Below are 19,696 nucleotides of genomic sequence, written 5' to 3' on the forward strand. Positions count from 1 at the left end.
TGTTTAACCCTGATACTTTTTCATTTAATCAAGTCATTTCGGATGTCAATCAGCTGAAGTATAACTTCATTCGGTGATTGGGATTCTAACTTTTAATAACTCCGTGTTCTTTTTCAGTGAATAACTAGTTTTACGTTGTACATGCCATCTTCAAATACTCTTTACTTCGAAACTCGATATTTTCTGACCTCTATTTTGGTTGAAATAACGAAAAATAAAAATGAGATCGACGCACATGGCGGCTATCAATCTTGCGATGATGTAATTGTTTCATATAATTATGAATACCGTTCGTAATTTTACCGGTTACTTTTGTGAAACGATATTTAAGACAAATCATAAATTAAATGTACGCGTATGTGCCAGTTTTCCTAAAGAGTGCTCCGAAAAATAAAATTGATCTTCAACAGCAAATACACGTATCGTAACTAGCTTAAAAAGTTTAACGGAAAACAGTATCTTCAACCTTGTACAAGCGTTTCCTCTCTGTCTTCAACCTCTTCGAAGACGACTGTCTTGTCTGAAATAAATAAAACAGCATATTATATTTCAATTTTAAAAGGTATCGTGATATTCGTGATCGTAAATAACGGTTATTTTTACCTTAAACACAACGTACACATGTGTATGTCTCAAGAGGTTAAACTATTTCGAATAACATACAAACTAAACGTGAACGTAAATACATGTCAATCTCCTTTAAGAGGTCTAAGGCAGTTAGAGTGCTCCAATTGATGTGAAAGTATTACACGCGGTAAACATAGAGCAAAGAAAATTCCCAACACCGATCTATTTACTGACCTCGGTTGTGTTAACGGTTTCGTGTCCATGTTTTTGACGTTTCGGCGAATAATTCGGTATTTTCCGCACTGCGTCTCTTACTCGGTGTAACAGAATCGTATCGCAGAGACGGACGAAATTTCATGCGACTAACGAATAAACACATCGCCGCGCAGCGACTTACACCTCACGTTTATATCCGATTAAACCGTCCCACGGATGTCCATTATTTATTCGTTCGGCGTAAAATATTAGTAATATCAGTCGTAGTAGTTAATTCTGCGTCATTTAACTAATAATCTTTCGGAGCAAGTCATTCTTGGTCCAAAACAGTACTTTAACATAATAAAAGAGTCTTTTGGAGCAAGTGATTCTTGCTTCAAAACAGTACATGTAATTTTAAGGATAAAATGTCGAAATTAGTCCACGTGCTTCATTGCTACGGCGGTACCATAACGTGACGAATGGCCAGTGAAGAATTTTTGTATAAACTAGAGTGAATTTCCACACGTGATAATTGTCAAGAACAATCTGTTAGTCTTACTGTTAGTCAACTTAATAATCGTCAATTGAACAAGCAACCAAGCGCAAAACACCTTTCGTCTTTAATTCCCCGCTAGAAGTACATATTTATTTAAACGAGACAGTCCGCCGATCTCTGTGTACCTTTTTTTCCATTTTTCCTCCGTTTCGGTTGTCGCGTGTTCGCGCGCGTTGGAAACATGTTTAGGTCCGAGTACGGTAAACAAAGTCGAGTTTCATCGATCCCCGTTTCGTCCTCTGGATCGCCAATAGTACCATCCGGCGTGGTTCTATTATCGTGGCGTTTTTGCCGGCCAGGATTTTCACGAGACTGCGAAACTTATCGCGAATTCGTCACACATAAATTTAGCAGTGCGCGATAGCGAATTTAAAAAGAATCTGAAAACAGTTTCCGAATCGCGCACTGCCGGGGCTTATGATAAACGAGTACGTATCGAGAGAGAAAAGTTCTTTTATTTTTTTTTTCTGTTCTCTCCTACCTCGCCACACGGTGCCACCGATAATCGGGTTCGCGGCGTATCCGAAATGTTTAAGTAAATATATTTACCCGTCACCGGTCGTCGCGTGTGTTTGGATTCTTGCGGTCCCGCGGTACGCTGCGCGTTAATGACTATTTTCTTCGGAACGGACGAGGCGTGAAAAATAATAACCAAGCGTAAAAATACCTTGCGAATCAGCGATACGGCGATTTATCAACGGAAACGTTGTAAAATAGTGTACACGGTGTCTGTGGTGCTTCTTATCGTAAACAACGCCATTACGGAATATAAAGTAAGAAAAAAAATTGAAGGAACTGGTGCAATCGACGACCATTAATTCCATTCTCAACATAGAGGCTTTTGTCGTGGCAACACCACCACGCACGGCCTCGTAGCCGGCCAAGCACTGTAAATTTGTTTTAACATCTTTCCTCGTTTTTTTTTTTCTTTCCTTTTCTCTTTTTTTTTTCTTTTATCATTTTGCTAAGATAACACTATCAGCATACATTTAATGCCTGCGCTTTTATAAGTGGCGAAGAGAATTATTTAATCGTACGTTCTGGCTTCGCTCTCAGCCTGGCGACCTAATTTTCTCGTATGGTGCAAATAAAAAGTAGTGTATGCAATTCCTCGGACGTCTATTTTTACGCCATGCACTCTTCAATTTTTATTCTTCCCTCCCGACGTCATCCTCCGCCCCGATTTTAATTCGTTATACTCACGGTGTTGCTTTGCGGTTCTTCGAGTTTTACGCGAGATTCGCTGCCTGCTCGCTGCTTTATTGCACGATATAAAATTCAATTTTCATTCGGATGATGACATATTCGCTTGTACAGATTGTTTTAGTGTAAATTTAAGTCTATGATACAGAATTGAATTTTTACAATTAATATTTTTACTCAAATATTAATTTTTTGACTCGTTATTCGAAATATGTGTCTAAATAAGAATTTCGGACATCTCTGCTGCCCGTTGCGTTTTCAACGCGGCTTGACTCACCATTTGCCCACGTAAAAATACCGCAAAGTCAGAAGTGTCGCTTTGCAACAGTCTGTAGAAGAAGAAGCGTTTCGCTTCGCCGTATTTCTATTCCGTTCGGAATTAATAACATGTGTTTCGCGGGACACCTTTGGTCCACTTTGTCCCCATGCTGGGCGAATCTGCGTATTAATTCGTCATGTTATGTAAGTTTCTTTTTCGCGGCTCCGAGACCCTAAAGAAATTGACATCTGTTTTGAGGCCACGCCTATGGTAAACACGCCGGTTAAATATCAATCGATACAAAAGCATTATGTAATCTGCGTCTTGTTATCTAGTGGACCCCGGGATGTTTCTTTTTTACGAATGTATTTATTCGCGTAAAGGAAAAGTTTTTTTCTGATTTTTTTATTGGCAATTCAAACGTGAATTTTGCAAGGGTTGAAAATATTAAATTTCAAGAAGAACGGATTTGAAGGAAAATCAATTTCAGTTTTCTTTTTTGTCTCGGTTTAGTATACGTCTGGTAATATTTACGCGCCAATTGCAACAGCGTTTTTAATTTCGAAACGACGTTTATCGAAAATTATCAGTTTTGGGAATGCTTATCGACGATTTATCGCGTAACTAGAAAATTGGAAGATATTTGACGCTTTCGCGGTCTGGCTCGTCATAGTTGATATTAATTAAGGCTTACAGGTATGAGCCGTGTCCTTCGGCCAGCGTAATCAGCTTCTTTAGGGGCTGTATGACACACTGATATTTTTGATTATTTTAACATATGTATGTGTATATCTGTACAATATACAGAATGCTCCTAAAGTTTGGACACGTAGAGATTAGATATTTATTAATAATTGTTATGTGCCCAGCACGTTAGGAGCACTGTGTATATTGTCGTATACGTATATATTATACAATGTACACTGTTCAATAGACGTATCCGAAAATTAACTGAAAATTTTGGAGACCGAGATGAATATATCGTTACCTGTTTAATATTACATTCCTTAAAAATAAATATCCTCGAAATAATCTTCTTTAAGAATTAATTCCAGAGAAATATTTGTATGTTCAGAAGCGTTATTACATACTTAAGTTTTCTTTGGGAAATAATTCCGAAAAGTCATAAATCCAGACATCTCCAATGGTTATACCGATCGACCTAGAAAATGTTCACTTACTCCGTTTCCTCGTCTTCTTCCGATTCGCACGCGCGAATCGCCGCCGATTTCCAGCAGTCGATCGATGCCGGTCGATCGAACGCTGCTTAATTTACTCGGAGCAAAGCATATAATGTTTTATTAAGCGATAAGATAAAGCGTCGATGTGGGTTTAAATAGCAGCACACATTATTTCTGATTATAGGTGAATAGATATAACGATGGTAGATACGCAACACTTTTGCCTGCGATGGAATAATTACCAAAGCAGTATAACGTCGGCGTTTGAAAACTTGAGGGACGATGAGGATTTCGTGGACGTCACACTGGCCTGCGATGGCAAGAGCCTCAAAGCGCACCGCGTCGTACTTTCCGCCTGCAGTCCCTACTTTAGAGAATTGCTCAAGGTAAGATACGTCTTCGTTTGTTTTCCTCTAAATCCCATCTGTATTTTTTCTTCATCCCCATACGTGTTCCCTTAACTGCGGGCTCGATAAGTCCGTCGAGCGCAACGTCAATGTTTAACTAATCCGAGAAAATCTCCCTACCCCATTTTCCCGACGATATCCCACCGTTTTGCAGAGCACACCGTGCAAACACCCGGTGATAGTACTTCAGGACGTAGCGTTCAGCGACTTGCACGCTTTGGTGGAGTTCATTTATCACGGGGAAGTGAACGTGCATCAGCGTTCCCTTAGCAGTTTCCTGAAGACCGCAGAGGTCCTCAGGGTATCGGGGCTCACGCAACAGGCGGACCAAACGGACAGGGACGAGGTAAGCCGTGCTTTTCGTTTCTTTAAACCCTTCAACCTTGGATCACGCGTCAGAAACGTCCTGGAACACCTTAAACGGTTCCTAAAGCTTTATCAGTCACGCAACACTCTTGGTCTTGCAAGATACGTTTACGGAAAGCTTGCATTCTTTCGTGGATAATTACTTTTTAACGTTTTCACTCTGAACGATTAGGTTGTACGTCGATAGTCGACTTTATAGAGACCTTTATATCGTCTGGCCAATTTGTTGGATCATATGAGCTTTTATTAAACCTTTAATGTTATATTATATATGCATGCAGTTTAGTGGATATATTATATTTATCCTAAAACTGTGTTGAATATTTATTCATTAGTGGCAGAGTTTAGCAAGCCTTTGCTAGGAAACCTTTCTTAAATTTTTTTAAATTATTCATCATTTAATTCAGACAAATTTCTTGGATAGACATAGAGGATACTTAAGGGACTGACTGTATATGTTTTCCTTGATACTAACAACGTAATTATATTTGAATAATGCTTAACCTAGTTCTAAAGAACTTAGTACGTACACCTTATTTATCATCTATTACTTCAATCGGATTCTGTCCTTATTCGTCTTTAAGACTCGAGCCTAGCTGGAAAGGCATTTAGAAAAATGATCTCCACGAAATGCATACACCAGGCTTACCGACGTATGTAATAAGCCAGGCTTCCGCGCTCACCTCGCAAATTGATTATGCGTTGTATGTTATCTCTGACAGAGACGTGACTTTCAACTAAAGTGCCGTCTTATCTCGGTGCGCAATGTATGTATATCCATCTTGATTCCAATCCATAATTGTCATAGGTCAAGCAAACAAAGATAACCGGATCGCGTTACAAATAGAAAGTGAATAATCCTGATCGTGCCCTGATTGGAATATACGCGTACGCGCGTAAGAAGAAAATAAAAAAATGAAATTTCAAGATTTCCAATTACATTCGAAAGTGTCCCGAAGTCGACACAATTTTCGTTTTTCCTTTTCTTTTATACTTTTCGCGAGCATTGGATGTCTAGAATACGGATGCTAAATATTATAAAAAAATGTTAAATTTGATCGAAGTTACAAAGGTTCGAAGTAGGTTGCGAGTAGATAGGAAGTTAATTTGTGAAATTAATTTTTGATTAACTTTGACGACGCGCGACGTTACGATTACATGGTGGTCCTTCTCGAATTCGCCAATTTCGTCTACCTTGTTAGGTGGTCAGGTAAGAGGCTTGGAAGGAGGCTCAGGCACGCTGGGTTGCCTTGCGAAGACCTCTGACCAAACGTCCATCCAACTTTGGGTTTACGATACGTCAATTGCTATTTGAGATTCAGAAGGTTGGCTGCCACGGCAGTAAACACTCGCTCTCGAAACCTGAAAAGAGCAGCATAAAAGCTTCTTTCAGAGCATTGATTGACTCCGCGACTAATGATAAAAAGGATAGCAGACCACGGTTGGCCTTCGAAACTGATCGTAAACTACGGTCGCGTTAAAAATCCCAAGGCTAGTGTCTGTCGTGTAATTACTGGTAACATTTTATTGAATAGATGTTTTATTATTATGTGTTCGAATTTTATTATTTGAAAGTATCGTTTTTTTACAGTTTCCCGCTCCAATTCGTGGTTAGATTTTTCAATATCTTCGTTAAATAAAAATTGGATCGGTTGAATTATCTATTATTCCATAAGAAAAAGAATATATTTCTCACAAAAAAATATTAAGCCTACTCTAAACAATCAATCCTGCGACACTTGATGCCTACGCGACTCGGAGTTCCTAGCCATTGCCAGGCGACCGTTCGCGAGGGTGCATGGTTTATGTAACAGTACCATTCAGCCTCTGGCCCGACTATAAACCTATAGAAAGCGAAATAGCGTCGAGCTATCCGCCTCCAAAACATTCCTAAATTAGTTGACTCTATCATCGTATGAACGTTTCAATTATCGACACCGGTTGACCTAGCGACCGACGCTTCCTGTGCTTTCAATCAAATATTAAATTAAGCTGTGAGGTTAATAGCGGTGTTCTAAATTCATTGGTAGTTAGAATATTTTGCTGGAAATCCGTTTGAGGTGTCGTATTGTACGTCGAACAAGAAAAAGAAGCTTGATTTTTTCTTCGAGATAAATTTATTTATTTCGAGCGAAATAAATAGTGCACTAAATCATTGTCCCTTGTTTCATTTGTCTTCTCTCGCGACAAATAAACATAAAAAGGTCATTTTAAGCTCTTCCGGATCGACGATATCCAAAGTGTCGATTACTGGGTCAAGCAAGCCTAAATCTATACCTTTGATCGACAGACGTGTCTGCTGCTTGTTCATTTATCGCTTGTCGATGGCGTCTTCATCTTCATTCATTGTATTTAGCTGCGTTTGACAAGCGAAGGGTAAAATTGGTTTGTCTAAAATATCTAGAAGCGAGAAGCCAGAAATCGACGTGTACATTTTCACAAGCGAATGATTCCGGTCTTGTTATGGCTGGGAAATTACTGTCGATAATCGATTCATTTTCACACCGATGATTAGGACATTTCTCTGTTATTATTCTTTCTAAGCTCCTTGACTAGAATTGTAAAAGATAAATTCGACAAATTTTAGTTTTAATTCAGTTTCAAGTTCAGTATGTTACTCCAGAGACATATACGTAAATGTCAATTATGTAGTGAAAGAATAGAGTATTTTTTCTTAGCTTATAGTACGAAATGTAAATAGTTCTAAAATTGTCTGGTTTATTTCAGAATGCTTACTCTGTTAACACGTGATTTACTAATTATGGAATATTTAGTGTTTGTTGAGAAAAACTGACTCCACGAATCGCTATGTTTTTTACCGTATCACGTTAAAGTAAACTCGCAACTTGGGTATTAATTTTTAACGAGCGTCTAGCTCGACGGGTTAAAGCAATAATATATGAGAAAAGTAGCTTTATTTTATATGAGTGTAAAATACTGGTTCGTTTCTATGTCGATAACTGGGACAAATCGTTTTAACGAAGCGTCGGTCACTGGGACAACCTCGTTTTCCAACTTTCCTCTTAACTTTACGGCTCGAGCACTATAAAATTTCAATAACTAATTTCGCTAATTAAGCGTGAGTTCCGTAAATGGTGAAACGTAAACATTAAACAACGCGCGATACGTTTCAGCATTCAAACTCTGTCGCCGATAATATGTCAAGCGAAACGGCGTTACGCACTTATTCGGATTATTCCTTTCCAGCTGTCCCCGAATTGCCAAAATCGTTTATCTCGGAAGCTTCGAAAAACTGTTAATTTGGCCGTCGTTGTAGCTGGTGTTTCGATTGTTTCTTTGCAGCTGTCCCATGTCCGAGCGTTGGCCGCCGGTGGCAATCATCTTCCTTTCCACGAGAAATTGGATGAGAGCTTTCCCAGGGGTGGTTCCCCGCCCACGCCAGTGACCCCGATACCACCCACCGTGCAGCAATTGCTACGCAGAGCGCAGATACGCAAGAACGAGAGACGAACGCCTGACCCGCACGAGGAACCCACGAGGAAGACGAGGCTGTTGTCGCCGCCGTTGAACAACAACGACGCGACGCCCACGGACTTCTCGATGGTGAAGAACAACCATCTTTCGAGCAAGGTCGAGGGTAACGGAGTGCACGAGGAGACCAGCCCCCTGGAGGACAACATTAAGTGCGAACCGTTGGAGCTGACAGGTGGCAACGGTGGCAACGGGGGCAACAACGAGGACTCGTCGGATTCTGGAGCTGCGGCGTCGGATCGGCCACCGGCGTCCGCGAGCAGTAACGAGCACGAGGTCGAATCCGAGCACACGTCCACGCCGAATTTTTTGTCCGAGACGAAAATCTTCCCGCCCACGCCTGGAAGCTTTAATTTCAGTATGGCGGCACTAGCCACGGAACACATGCCGTTGTCAGGTACGTGGACAATTTACTTTTCGGATGGGCCTGTACGCATTGACCAATTTCGATCGTCTACCCCTCACCGTCAGGAGTCTCGATCATTTTTCGGGTGAATCGTTCAGAATCTAGAATTTTGGTAGAAATTTCTTGAAAAAAGGTGCCAAGTCTTGAGTGTTCAAGATTAGAAGACCCCTTCTAGAACGAGTAACATAGTTTAGGAATCCTACATATCTGCAAAACCTAGTTTGAGCAATTTTACCTCCATCATTTCTGGGTTGAATCGTCCAGGATCTGGAATTTTCGTAGAGTTATCGTAGAAATTTCTTAAAAAATAGTGCCAAGTTCCGAGTGCCCAAGATTAGAAGACCCCTTCTAGAACGAGTAACACACATAGTTCAGGAATCCTACGATTCTGCAAAACGTAGTTTGAGCAATCTTATCTTAAATAATATTCAGGAATCACGCGAAGCTGGCTCGAAAAATGTTCGCTTCATATCCAATAATCTATCATTGCTTCGGTGTCACCTAATTCGGTCGTGCTGTCTTTTACCGTTGTTCTATAGCTTTTTATGAATACAGAACGATGCTTTCATTTTATTATTCATCTTGATAATCGATACGAACCAAGATGACGACGTTACAGAAATAAGGATATCCTAAATATAAAATCAAATTCAGAATATGACCTGGAATTCCACTGACACCGGTTTAACCGGAGCTCGAATTGGTCTTTTCGACCCTCAATTATTTTCCTTTAGATAGAACCAATATTTATTGCATACTTCATTTTTTTTTTCGGTTTCGAAAAACGAAACGCAATTCGATTAAAGAATTGCGATACGTTTGTAAATTTCAATAATTACGTTGAAACTTCTTACACGTGAACAACATTTATTGACTGATTTCTAGTGCGAAAGTCATCTAAACGAAAGCAAGGATAATTTCAATTTCCAATGTAAATTCGATACGAATGACAAATATTATTTTCTACGTAAGACTCGCGTTCCACGAAAGATTAGTACGTTTCTCTTTATGATCAGTGGAAACAGATCCCAGAATAATAAAATATGTGAGATTAAACCTTGCGAAATTAATTATTTCATTGAAAAAGTTAATCATTATACAATAAAAAATAATTTTAACGCTCACTGAAATATGCCAGCAGGATTGAAGCGGTTAACCAAGACACTGATTGAGACTCAATTCCACTCATTCATTCATGAAATCTTTTCATTTATTTCGATACTTTTTATTTATTTATATTCGATTTATATTTCACCACAAACAACAGGTCTATGGAATAACAAATAGAGAAACCAATAATATTTTACATTTTTCATGGATTCAGGAAAGAACAAGTATCTTACGTTTCCTTCCTCCATTTTCTTCGTGTTTATTTTTTGTTCATTTTCAATTAAAGAAGACGATTACAGAAGATTCATTTGCTCGAGTCTCTCCTAATTGCGAAGTTGCGTACAGGCCGTTGATTCGTCCCCTCGCTACGGTAGAACGTTGGTTGCTACGTGTGACGATAGTGAAATTTCCAGGGCTGGGCCACGGGTTGCAACCACCGGACTTGGCAGGAACTTCGCAAGGTAAGAATATTTTCTATCAGCTCATGCCCCGTTAAATCATCAGAACCGATGCTCGAGGTATATTTAAAGAGGTCGCGCGTAACCACGCGCCGTCATATTTTCCAATTCGCGAGATCGACGGGTTCTATGAAATTGATCCTCAACGTTCCATTTGACTCGATCCTTTGTTCTTTTGATTTTTCCAAGGGCACACTCTATGCTATTCCATTATTTTCCACCGACAGTCGATACATCGTGGCCGCAATCGTCTGCGGTGTAAGCGGTTCGCTCTAATAAAAAAAAAAAAACAGTAACTAAAAAAAAAAAACAAACTTGTGCAGTTATATCAAACTAACAAATCACGAATTACAAGAATGATAATTTCTTTTTATTTATATATATCTATATACATATAAATATACATATTATTTATTTATTTATTTGGTTGCGGTGAAAGAGCACTACTGTCTGCTTGGACGATTAAAACTTCTTCTAATTGGCATGCGTTACAAAAATCATCGATATCATCATTCCTTATTTGGTTTACCATTATACGATTCGCCTGCATTTCGCATTCTCATGATGTTCATAACGTTTCGCGATTTACCAACGAACTCGCCATCCCGTGTCGAAACGAATTTATCTGCTGACTTAATCGTCCCTTTCTTCTTCTTTTTTTTGTCTTTTACCCCCATGTGCCACGGTTTTCGCTCTCGAGTACCACAAATATCCGCTTTAATTGTTTACCTCGCGCCACAGTTTTGTACCTGGCGCTCGAATTGAAATCGCGTTACTGTTAGAACCGAGCAGTGACGCAACCGAACGGGGGGGGGCAGATTATCCTCTATGGTAAAATAAAAATTTGTTCGATATTCAGTGTTCGATATTAATCGGTATTTTTCAATCAAAAAATATAAAAATTGAGAGCGTTTCAAATGTCAACTCCCTCCTTTCTATTCGAAATATCTGTTCGCTCCACTGGCGTCGAGAAACAGCAGATACATTCGCTCGATCGGGTCGTCGAATTTTGTTGCGATCATTCTAATTGGCACCAAAAATTTAAAAGAATACAATCGATGAAACCATCAGTTTGGCATCACTGTACAAAATATCCGCTGTTGATCTCTACCACGACTAAGGAAAACGAGAATTCTCCCCCCGTCCCAAAAACCTGAAAAGAATGAAAGTAAAGGGACAGAAGAAGTTGACGAGTAACGATGCAGCGACAGACTGTTCTCTTTGTGTACACCTGTAATAGTCTCCAAGATGTTCGCAGAGGTTGTCGCCGATTTATTAAAGGTTTAACGTTTCTTCGAGTTCCTTTTTTTTCTTTTCGCGAGATCGCGTCGAGGCGTACGATCGACGTTTGCTCGTTCGCTGTACCATACGGATACAACGTAATTATATACGTGCCGTGCTCGTATTGTCCAATTCTCGTCGTTGAAGTATTTTTGTATCATTGTTGTCGTCCCATTAACGTTTGGTAACGAAATTCACGCCGCTGCCCGCGATATCGCCGATACGACAGCGTTATGACATTGCTTCACCAGATTTCTGTTTACCGAATACGCATGCATACACGGTGAGTCAAGATAGTATTCGTACGCTCACTTTTTGGGGAATAACTGTGAAGAAGTGGGGTGTTATATAATGGGCGTCTTTTACAGCTTTTTAATGTAAGAAGATAATAGATTGACCTGGAAACGTTGGTAATTTACTGGTCGAAAATCGTATGGAAAAGATAATGAAGGTTTCTATGGTCTGGAGAGAGTATTTGCATATTTAGGAAAGATGCGGTAATAGAACATTTCTGTACTGTTATACTGTTATACTGTTATGTACTGGATGTTCTATTGTTCGTACTTAGAAATGTTAATATTCGTATCATTTCATACGTAGTGGAATATTTTCATATCTTTTTTAATTCAGTCGATACAACGTTTCCAAGTCATCGTTTTCTAATACAGCGAATTCTTGAATTATGTACGTTATGCCAATGTGCTACTTTTCTACAGTTATCATTAAAACAAAAAAAAAAACAAAAAAAAAAAATCTGGCCGTAGAAATACTTTTTTGACACGCCGTGTATATTATTATATATGTATACGTATGGCAGATGTTCTTAACATATGTATACGGTTCTTTTAATTGTATGTACTTTACAGACGTTGACGTTATCTACTAATCTAAAAAGCTTGCAGTGTACACCGTGATTGTACGTATTTATAATCGCGAAAACGTTCCGTTGCGAGACATCACTTTGCAGCATGCTCGTTTTCAATTGCGAAAGAGGATGTGATAGGTCAGGCCCAAGTTTGTCACGCTCCTTTATGCGACATTTGACCCTGACGCGGATACCACATGGCAACGACATTGTTACGGTGTCATATCTCGACTTATTGGCGATTTTTGGTTCGCGCAATGTCTGCCAGTAGCGCAATCAGGTTAGGTGGAATGGGGGAGGAGCAATCGATGAAGATCGTCTCCCCCCCACCCCCCCCCCACCCCTCCATTGAAGGAGGGAGAGCAGATCTCTACCTCAGAGGCAAACGTTGAGATCAAAATTTTCGAACTTAGGGAATATTACGTCACTTGACTGATATCCTATAATATTTTTCGTTTCTATTTATAATATCCAATTCGAGTATATCCTCGAGAAGAAAAAACAAATCTATATTTCAGAGACAAACCGTAAGCCCAAATTTCAGAGCTCACCCAACGTCGCGTCGCTCAACAGACATTCTATTTTTCATTGCTACTTGTAATATCCAATTTTGAAAATGATCTCCAAGGTACAGAAATGGACTCGTCTGCATTAACTGATATTCATAAAGATCGGAATATACCGGTTCAATTTGGCGATACAGAAAGGTAATTATTTTTACTCATAAATAATGTTTGAAATCTCTTGTTGCGCCACTGGCGTGTCTGCTCTCCCCCCGCCTCTCTTTCTCTCTCCCCCTATGCGGGATTAACAGTAAATACGGTTAATGACGGTACCAGGTTTTAACGTTCGGTTTTCGCAGAGAGGGAATACGAGGCGCTCTCGCGTTTTCCACGCAGAGAAATATTGAAATAGACTTGATGTAGTATTCTTTCGTTTTTCTCCATAGAGACGGGATCGCGTCCCGCTGTCGCGTATTTTCCACGATATTACCAGCATACATATTTCACGCATTCGTTACGTTCCTTCAGAGGATTCGTTGAATTTTTAACAGCGGCTCGACCAGCCCGATTCCGCGATAACGCGTTGAATTATCGGGCGGACCCAGTCAAAATGCAATTTGCGGGTTTTCTGTTATTCATTTTCATAATAAAATTTATTCTTAGTGTTCGATTGTGGTGCAGAGTTACAGGGTTGTTACTAAACAACGTAGCCCAACAAATGCATCTGTATACTAAATCCAAACTAGCGACACAAAATTGATTAAAAAAAAAAAATGAAATGATGCCACCTTTGTAAGCAGATTTTTTTACTTAAAACGTACGGATATTAATAAACTCTATATATATGAATTTATACATGAATATATAGACTTTGTACATATATTTTATATAATTTTATATATGCATAACTTTACATATGAATTCTTCTTATTAAAACCTTAGTTGACCACCGACAGACTTACAAAAAAATACTCGGAGCGTAAAACGTTCATAGCTGCAATTAGTTATTTTATAAATATAGGGAATACGACACCAGTCCTAAAGTGTCAAAGAGGAAGCTTTTCCACGTGAATTCAGTTAAAAAACGAATTTCCGCCCGTAATGTCCTCGCTGGAAGGTGAAACATTGTTTTCGTCCGCGATCCTTGGCGAAAAGAGAAGGTCTTTAATATAAACGCGTCCTGACAGCAGCGGCGTCGTTAAGTAAATTCAGGTGTGGCCCCTCGGCCGTTTTCTCGATTAATATTTGAACGGCTGGCTTATACTAGGTTAGTACTGAAAAAGTTATCAGGGGCCGTCGATAAGACCGCAGATGTTATCCGCGAATTTCAAGGTCCGTCTATCTCCGCCGAACGTGGCCAACTAAACATTGGCCTAACTAAAAATACGACGACCTTGGTACGCCACTCACGTTCCCGCCGCGTACTGCGAATCATTAGACACATTAAATTATACTCTGCTCGTCGCTCGCGAGTCGTTCGACCCGGCCGACGTATTTTCTCCAGGCGTCTCGCAGATGGGCGAAACAACTCTTATCTCAACTGAAATCTCGAATAACGAACTAGAAATAATTTACAAAAATTCATTTAATTACCGAGCTTTCAACGATTGTAGGAGAAATATTCGGAAGCGTATTTATTTGGGTTTGAATAGGAGAAATATTGAATATAATCGGGGAAATAGTGATAGTGAATCGGGGAAAGTGAACGTTATTTTCTTTGACTGTTGAAGAAAAATTGGAATTTATAATTAAACGCGAGATCTTTATTTTTGTTGTTGTCAGATCCGTTGCTTTCAGGTTTCCTTTATTTTTTTTTTCGTTACACGAACAACTTCGACTTAGTTGGGAGGAATTGTTTTTACGAATGCAACGCATATTATTTATTCCGTGCCTCGACCTTACTTTGTTTCCTCTTCGGGAATAAATTAAACGTATTTGAATCGTAGAACGACATTGCTGACCTTTGCGATGTAGTTTAATGGGGTATAAATTATTTTTACGGAACAATGTTGTTGTTTTTCGTAATGCAAAACACGATAAGAGAAACATCGGCCCCGATAGTGTGCATGATCACAGATAAATCGCTAATCTGATAGAAACGAAGATCGTGAATCTAGATTAGTTTATCTTTCGAGTGAATCACCATGAAATATTCAGTTCTTCGTTTTTTTTTTTTTTTTTTTTTTTTTTTAATTTTTCCTTGAGGCAGTTGAACATTATCGGACATCAAACCTGGGTAAATTTTAATTGATATGAAAATGGGAAATGGACTATTTGAGAATATTGACTTGGAGTGTCAAGAAAAGGAGGACTTTCTTGGGTCCCAGTTTCGAGTGGAGCATCCAATTCACCGAGGAGAAGGTCGTGGAAAATCGAAGCGGGAATAGCACGCGTTTCATTCGAACTTTATTGTCGTTAACGAACCGAGAGTAGGTGGAAAGTTTCTTGGAGACCGACGACCCTGCAACTATCTCGCGTTCGACGCTTGAAACGTTGCCAAAAATCAGGGCGTTGCAATCCGCCGCGGAGGAACCGAAAAATATGCCTGTCGCGGGATATATCCGCGGCGCAGATAAGCACGGATGGGGGGACGGGGAACTTTGTCGAGAAAAAAAGCTGGGAAATACGAACTGACTGGGTTTGTCGTTGGCACGTCGAAGCAAATGACCGATCAGAGATAGAAAGCATCCTGAGGTGAAATGTTGAGATCGACGAAAATTTTCGTTCCGGCGAGAAACTGACATTGTTTTGCACGGATCGACCAAACAAGCATCTATTCCTGTCTTCTGTTGTCTCTCTGAAGACAATCTGGTGGGGTTCGTCCCCTGGTGTTTTCGATAGCGATAGACTTCACCAGATAGAAAGGACCGAAAAGTAAAACTCGTTACAATTGCTCGAGACTGGTGTTAACGAGAACTCCAAATACTTGCCTCGATGAAATGTGATATTATGTATACAGGATGTCCCGTAACGGGTGGTACCGGCGAGTAGGAGGTGATTTTACGTAAAAAATTGAATCGAAAATGTAAAATAAAATGTATTCATATGACGCTTCATTTTCGAGAAAAATAAGTTTGAAAATATGTCGAGTACGCGTGCACCTGGACCAGCTTCGGCTCGACGGATTTTATTGCAGTCATATCTATTTTTGTTCATAAACGTTGACAATGGATCGATGAACAGATTTCCAGAATTAAATAAATTCTTAATCCCAAAGTCATTCTTATATAGACTCATACGACTTTATTCGTATAATGTCCAACACCTCGAATTCTATAATTTAAGATTGCATACATTTATATTAAATTAAATATATTGTATAGAATCTGATCATATTCCAACTATTCCAACAAAGTTAGTTCTAGATGCGAAGTACATGTGATGCTGACAACATCAAGTTCAATCTAAGTCTACGTGTACATAACGCAATATAATTAATTATAGCTATAGAGTGAGGAGAAGGAGATTGAATTTCATTTAAGATTAAAGTATGTTGAAATGTTTAGTGCACAAGTTTACCTTCTTCCCTGAGAAATACTACTTCACTCGAGCCTGGTAGGCATAGGACGTCGTACGAGTAGAGAAAGTCCGATTTCTAGCGTGTCTGACCAGGACGGTCTATTTCTACTGTTCGGAGTAACTGAATTTCTATCCCTTCACCTTACAAGTAATGGATGATTTCCTGTTTCAATAATTACTACGATAATTTCTTTGTCTAAGTATACATTGTTTAATACAAATGATTCCTTATTTACATAATTATTCAAATAATAATCGATTTAGCCTTTAATGAACTTATGTCACCTAAAATGTGATTTACTACAATTTTATTCTACTGGACGTGATATAGTAACTTTTCGAGGAAAATAATTAGCTTTAGCAGCTATTTAGGTAAACAGTTAAAGGGAAAGTCTTGCATTTTTATGAAGAATTTAAAAATTATTCATTATTCGTGTTTCTGTAATGAAATAGTTGAATCATAATAGAAATGAATAGACACATACGTAAAGTGTATTGGAATGGATCTTTGAAAACAATGTTGTTATTTTTGTTAATTCAAAACATACTGAGCAAAAAATTGGCCTCGATTGAATACGTGACTCCAGATAAACTATTAATCTGACACAGAGAAATGACGATTATTATTAATCTAAATTAGTTTCTCTATGGAATTAATTGTTTCGAAGGGAAAGTTTTAAGAATCAAGGAATTTTACTTGTTTCACAAGAACAATTGTTTCGCTACTTTAAGACCGTTAAAAAATTGAAATAGTCGATACCTTGGACTGAAAATCACGTTTTTTCTATATTTTTTTTTTTTTTTTAACGAATAAGTAAATCGGAATGTACATTACCGAACATGGTACCTTTAATAATGTAGTGGAATGAGATACACGTTAATTTTCGCAAACAAGTTTTTGTTGTTGTTTCTCGTAATTCAAAGCCCGATAAGAAAAAAAATCGACCTTGATGGTGTTTATGACTCCAGATAAACCGTTTATTTGACGAAGAGAAATGGCGAGGATTATTAATCTAGATTAGTTTATCTATCGAGCGAACCACCACGAAACTAACATTTTTAAAATTTGGAAAATGGAACGCTTATATAAAAAGTAATCTGTTTTTAAGTCAATTAAAAAATTAAAATATCGAAGTTATTTTGTCCATGGTAGTTCACTGTTTAGGCAAATGTTTTTTTCCATAAAATGTTAAAATGCTAAATGGATCGACTCTGTTTCTTCTTTGTGACGTATCATTAAACTCATGTATGTCCGAAGTTAAACTTTGAGACCTTGCAAAAAGTACAAATTCCAATATTTGGACAAGTTTGGCGATAACATAGAACGAAACTATCACCTTCAGTATACGAACAATACTGATTACTTTATCTATAAAGACTCTTTCAATATAATTGATACTGAATCGTTTTCTATGAACTAAATTTCGTATGAATATTTTTTAAACGCTCATTATAACATACAAAACTCGTGGCACAAATATGACTATTACAAAGTATCGAGTGAATTTGTTAAGCATCAATTCTATAAAATTTTAAAATCACATTTTCTACGAGTATAAATAAACATCTTTATGTGTGCATCAAATTTGAAGACGATTTAATTGCAATATCATACGAACCATCTCGAAGAATATAATTTTGAGGGAATTCAGATAAAATAGAATCTCTACAGCTTTTTATTCGTCTTTGCCACCTAAAACCGTCAATTTCGGAGCTGGTTATTTTCACAAGAATGTTCTTCTCAAGACCCTAGGCTACAAAGAAATACAAGGAAAAATCGAAATATCGAAAACGTTAAAGTGGATCGCTTTTTAAAGCGAAAATGTGATAAAAATTACGACGCTTCTCGTCGCGACCTTGTAGAAATTGCGATCCAATTAAACGCGCAAGAAAGTTAGGCAAACCCAGACTTTCGCGCGATAGGGTACCTCGGAGTCGTACGTTTCGAGGATCAGACGATTATATGGCCGACGATAGTGGTAGTGGTAGTAGCGCGTCGATCCTTATCGAGTATCGAAAGAAAAGAGCAAGGTCTAAAAGTTACGTAGATCAAATTTAGAAAGCGCGTTATCGAGCCGGTCCCTGATAAAGTGAAATTTTATATTCGCGTCGGTGAATCGTGTTTCTCTCGCCCTCCTCGCCGTTCTTTAATCGTCTTTAATTCGTAATGGCTGTGGTTACGTAAAAAACAATCGTGCCAGATAGAAAGTACAACGTACGACCACTTGTCGCGCGATCAGACTTAAACGCACGGAGCTTCTTTGTTCGTTCGCCACTTCTACTCGGCTCCGTTAACATCTTTTTATTCCGACAGCCGGCTGCGAGCATATGCTAACAGTCTGCGCGTTTCTAGGCGGATTCGTTCGCGCCGTCGAAAAATTTCGGTGAAAGGATTTGGCAGAGATGAACCGAATTTTATTCTAATTATAAACGACGAATAAAAGCATCGCGTACCGATCTATTTGCGATAGTTATTCCGTTCAACGAACATTTCGGCGAATTTTTATTCGTTAAACGGTCAAACATAAGTTTATTTTACAATTTAGATTCCATTTTAATAATTATCACTTATCTAACGCGGAATATAATTTCGTAACGTGACTCAGATTACAAAAGTAACGCGTTGAAAAATTGTTTATCTCCTATTCGTTGTTCGAATTATGTCGATCACCGATTTGCCCGTGATTATTGCTCTTTGCTCCAACGTTTCTATTCGCTCCACTTCCGAATCGAAACGACTTTTCCGCGTTTATCGAAACGTAGCTGCGAGAAAACATCGAGTTCGAGCGCGACCGGACCTCTATCGATTCGCAAAGTTTTTTTTATTGCTCCTGGATACGCGGTTTTATAGATCGCCGAGAGGAACCGACACCAAACAATGGGAATTATACGATCGATTAAGTTAACCTTTTGCACTCCGACTGTTATTTTTCTCCTTGAAACAGTCAATTTCGCGTGAGCGAGCGCGCGCGCGCATCCGACATTTGAATTTAAAATAATTGCGCGACCGATTCGATTTTCTTTGATTACCTTCTCTGTTCCAACAACACATTTATTATAGATTTCACTTTTATTTTCTTGTATATATTATAAAGTATTTTATTAATATAACAGTGATTCAATTCGACTTAACGAAAAGTAATTCATCGATCGATCTATAATTGAATATACGTTTGTTACTATAATAAATTAATTTCCTTTTCTCATTACAACCATCCTATAGAGCAAAGACAACATCTTTCACTTCTTTTTTCGCGTCTTCTCGTCTTCTCTTATCTGAAAGTATAAAATACCAACACGGTCTTCTTGGTCCAGCTTAGTAACT

The 19,696-nt window shown here is 38.6% G+C and overlaps 1 protein-coding gene across 9 annotated transcripts in view; it reads left to right on the forward strand.

Annotated features, from left to right (window-relative positions):
• LOC128885473 (broad-complex core protein) overlaps positions 1 to 19,696 on the forward strand; it is a 91,531-nt gene that overhangs the window by 31,722 nt on the left and 40,113 nt on the right. For 6 of the 9 annotated variants that reach the window (XM_054139545.1, XM_054139553.1, XM_054139564.1 and 3 more), the window contains exons 2-5: positions 4,149 to 4,350; positions 4,526 to 4,717; positions 8,041 to 8,626; positions 10,147 to 10,206. In XM_054139545.1, the coding sequence (XP_053995520.1) occupies positions 4,165 to 4,350; positions 4,526 to 4,717; positions 8,041 to 8,626; positions 10,147 to 10,206 (1,024 nt within the window). In that variant the 5' untranslated portion in view covers positions 4,149 to 4,164. The remainder of the gene's footprint in view (positions 1 to 4,148; positions 4,351 to 4,525; positions 4,718 to 8,040; positions 8,627 to 10,146; positions 10,207 to 19,696) is intronic. The other 3 variants (XM_054139572.1, XM_054139602.1, XM_054139588.1) reach the window with 1 other exon arrangement.

Source organism: Hylaeus anthracinus, unplaced genomic scaffold, assembly GCF_026225885.1.
Source record: "Hylaeus anthracinus isolate JK02 unplaced genomic scaffold, UHH_iyHylAnth1.0_haploid 0, whole genome shotgun sequence".
In the NCBI taxonomy this organism is placed as follows: domain Eukaryota; kingdom Metazoa; phylum Arthropoda; class Insecta; order Hymenoptera; family Colletidae; genus Hylaeus; species Hylaeus anthracinus.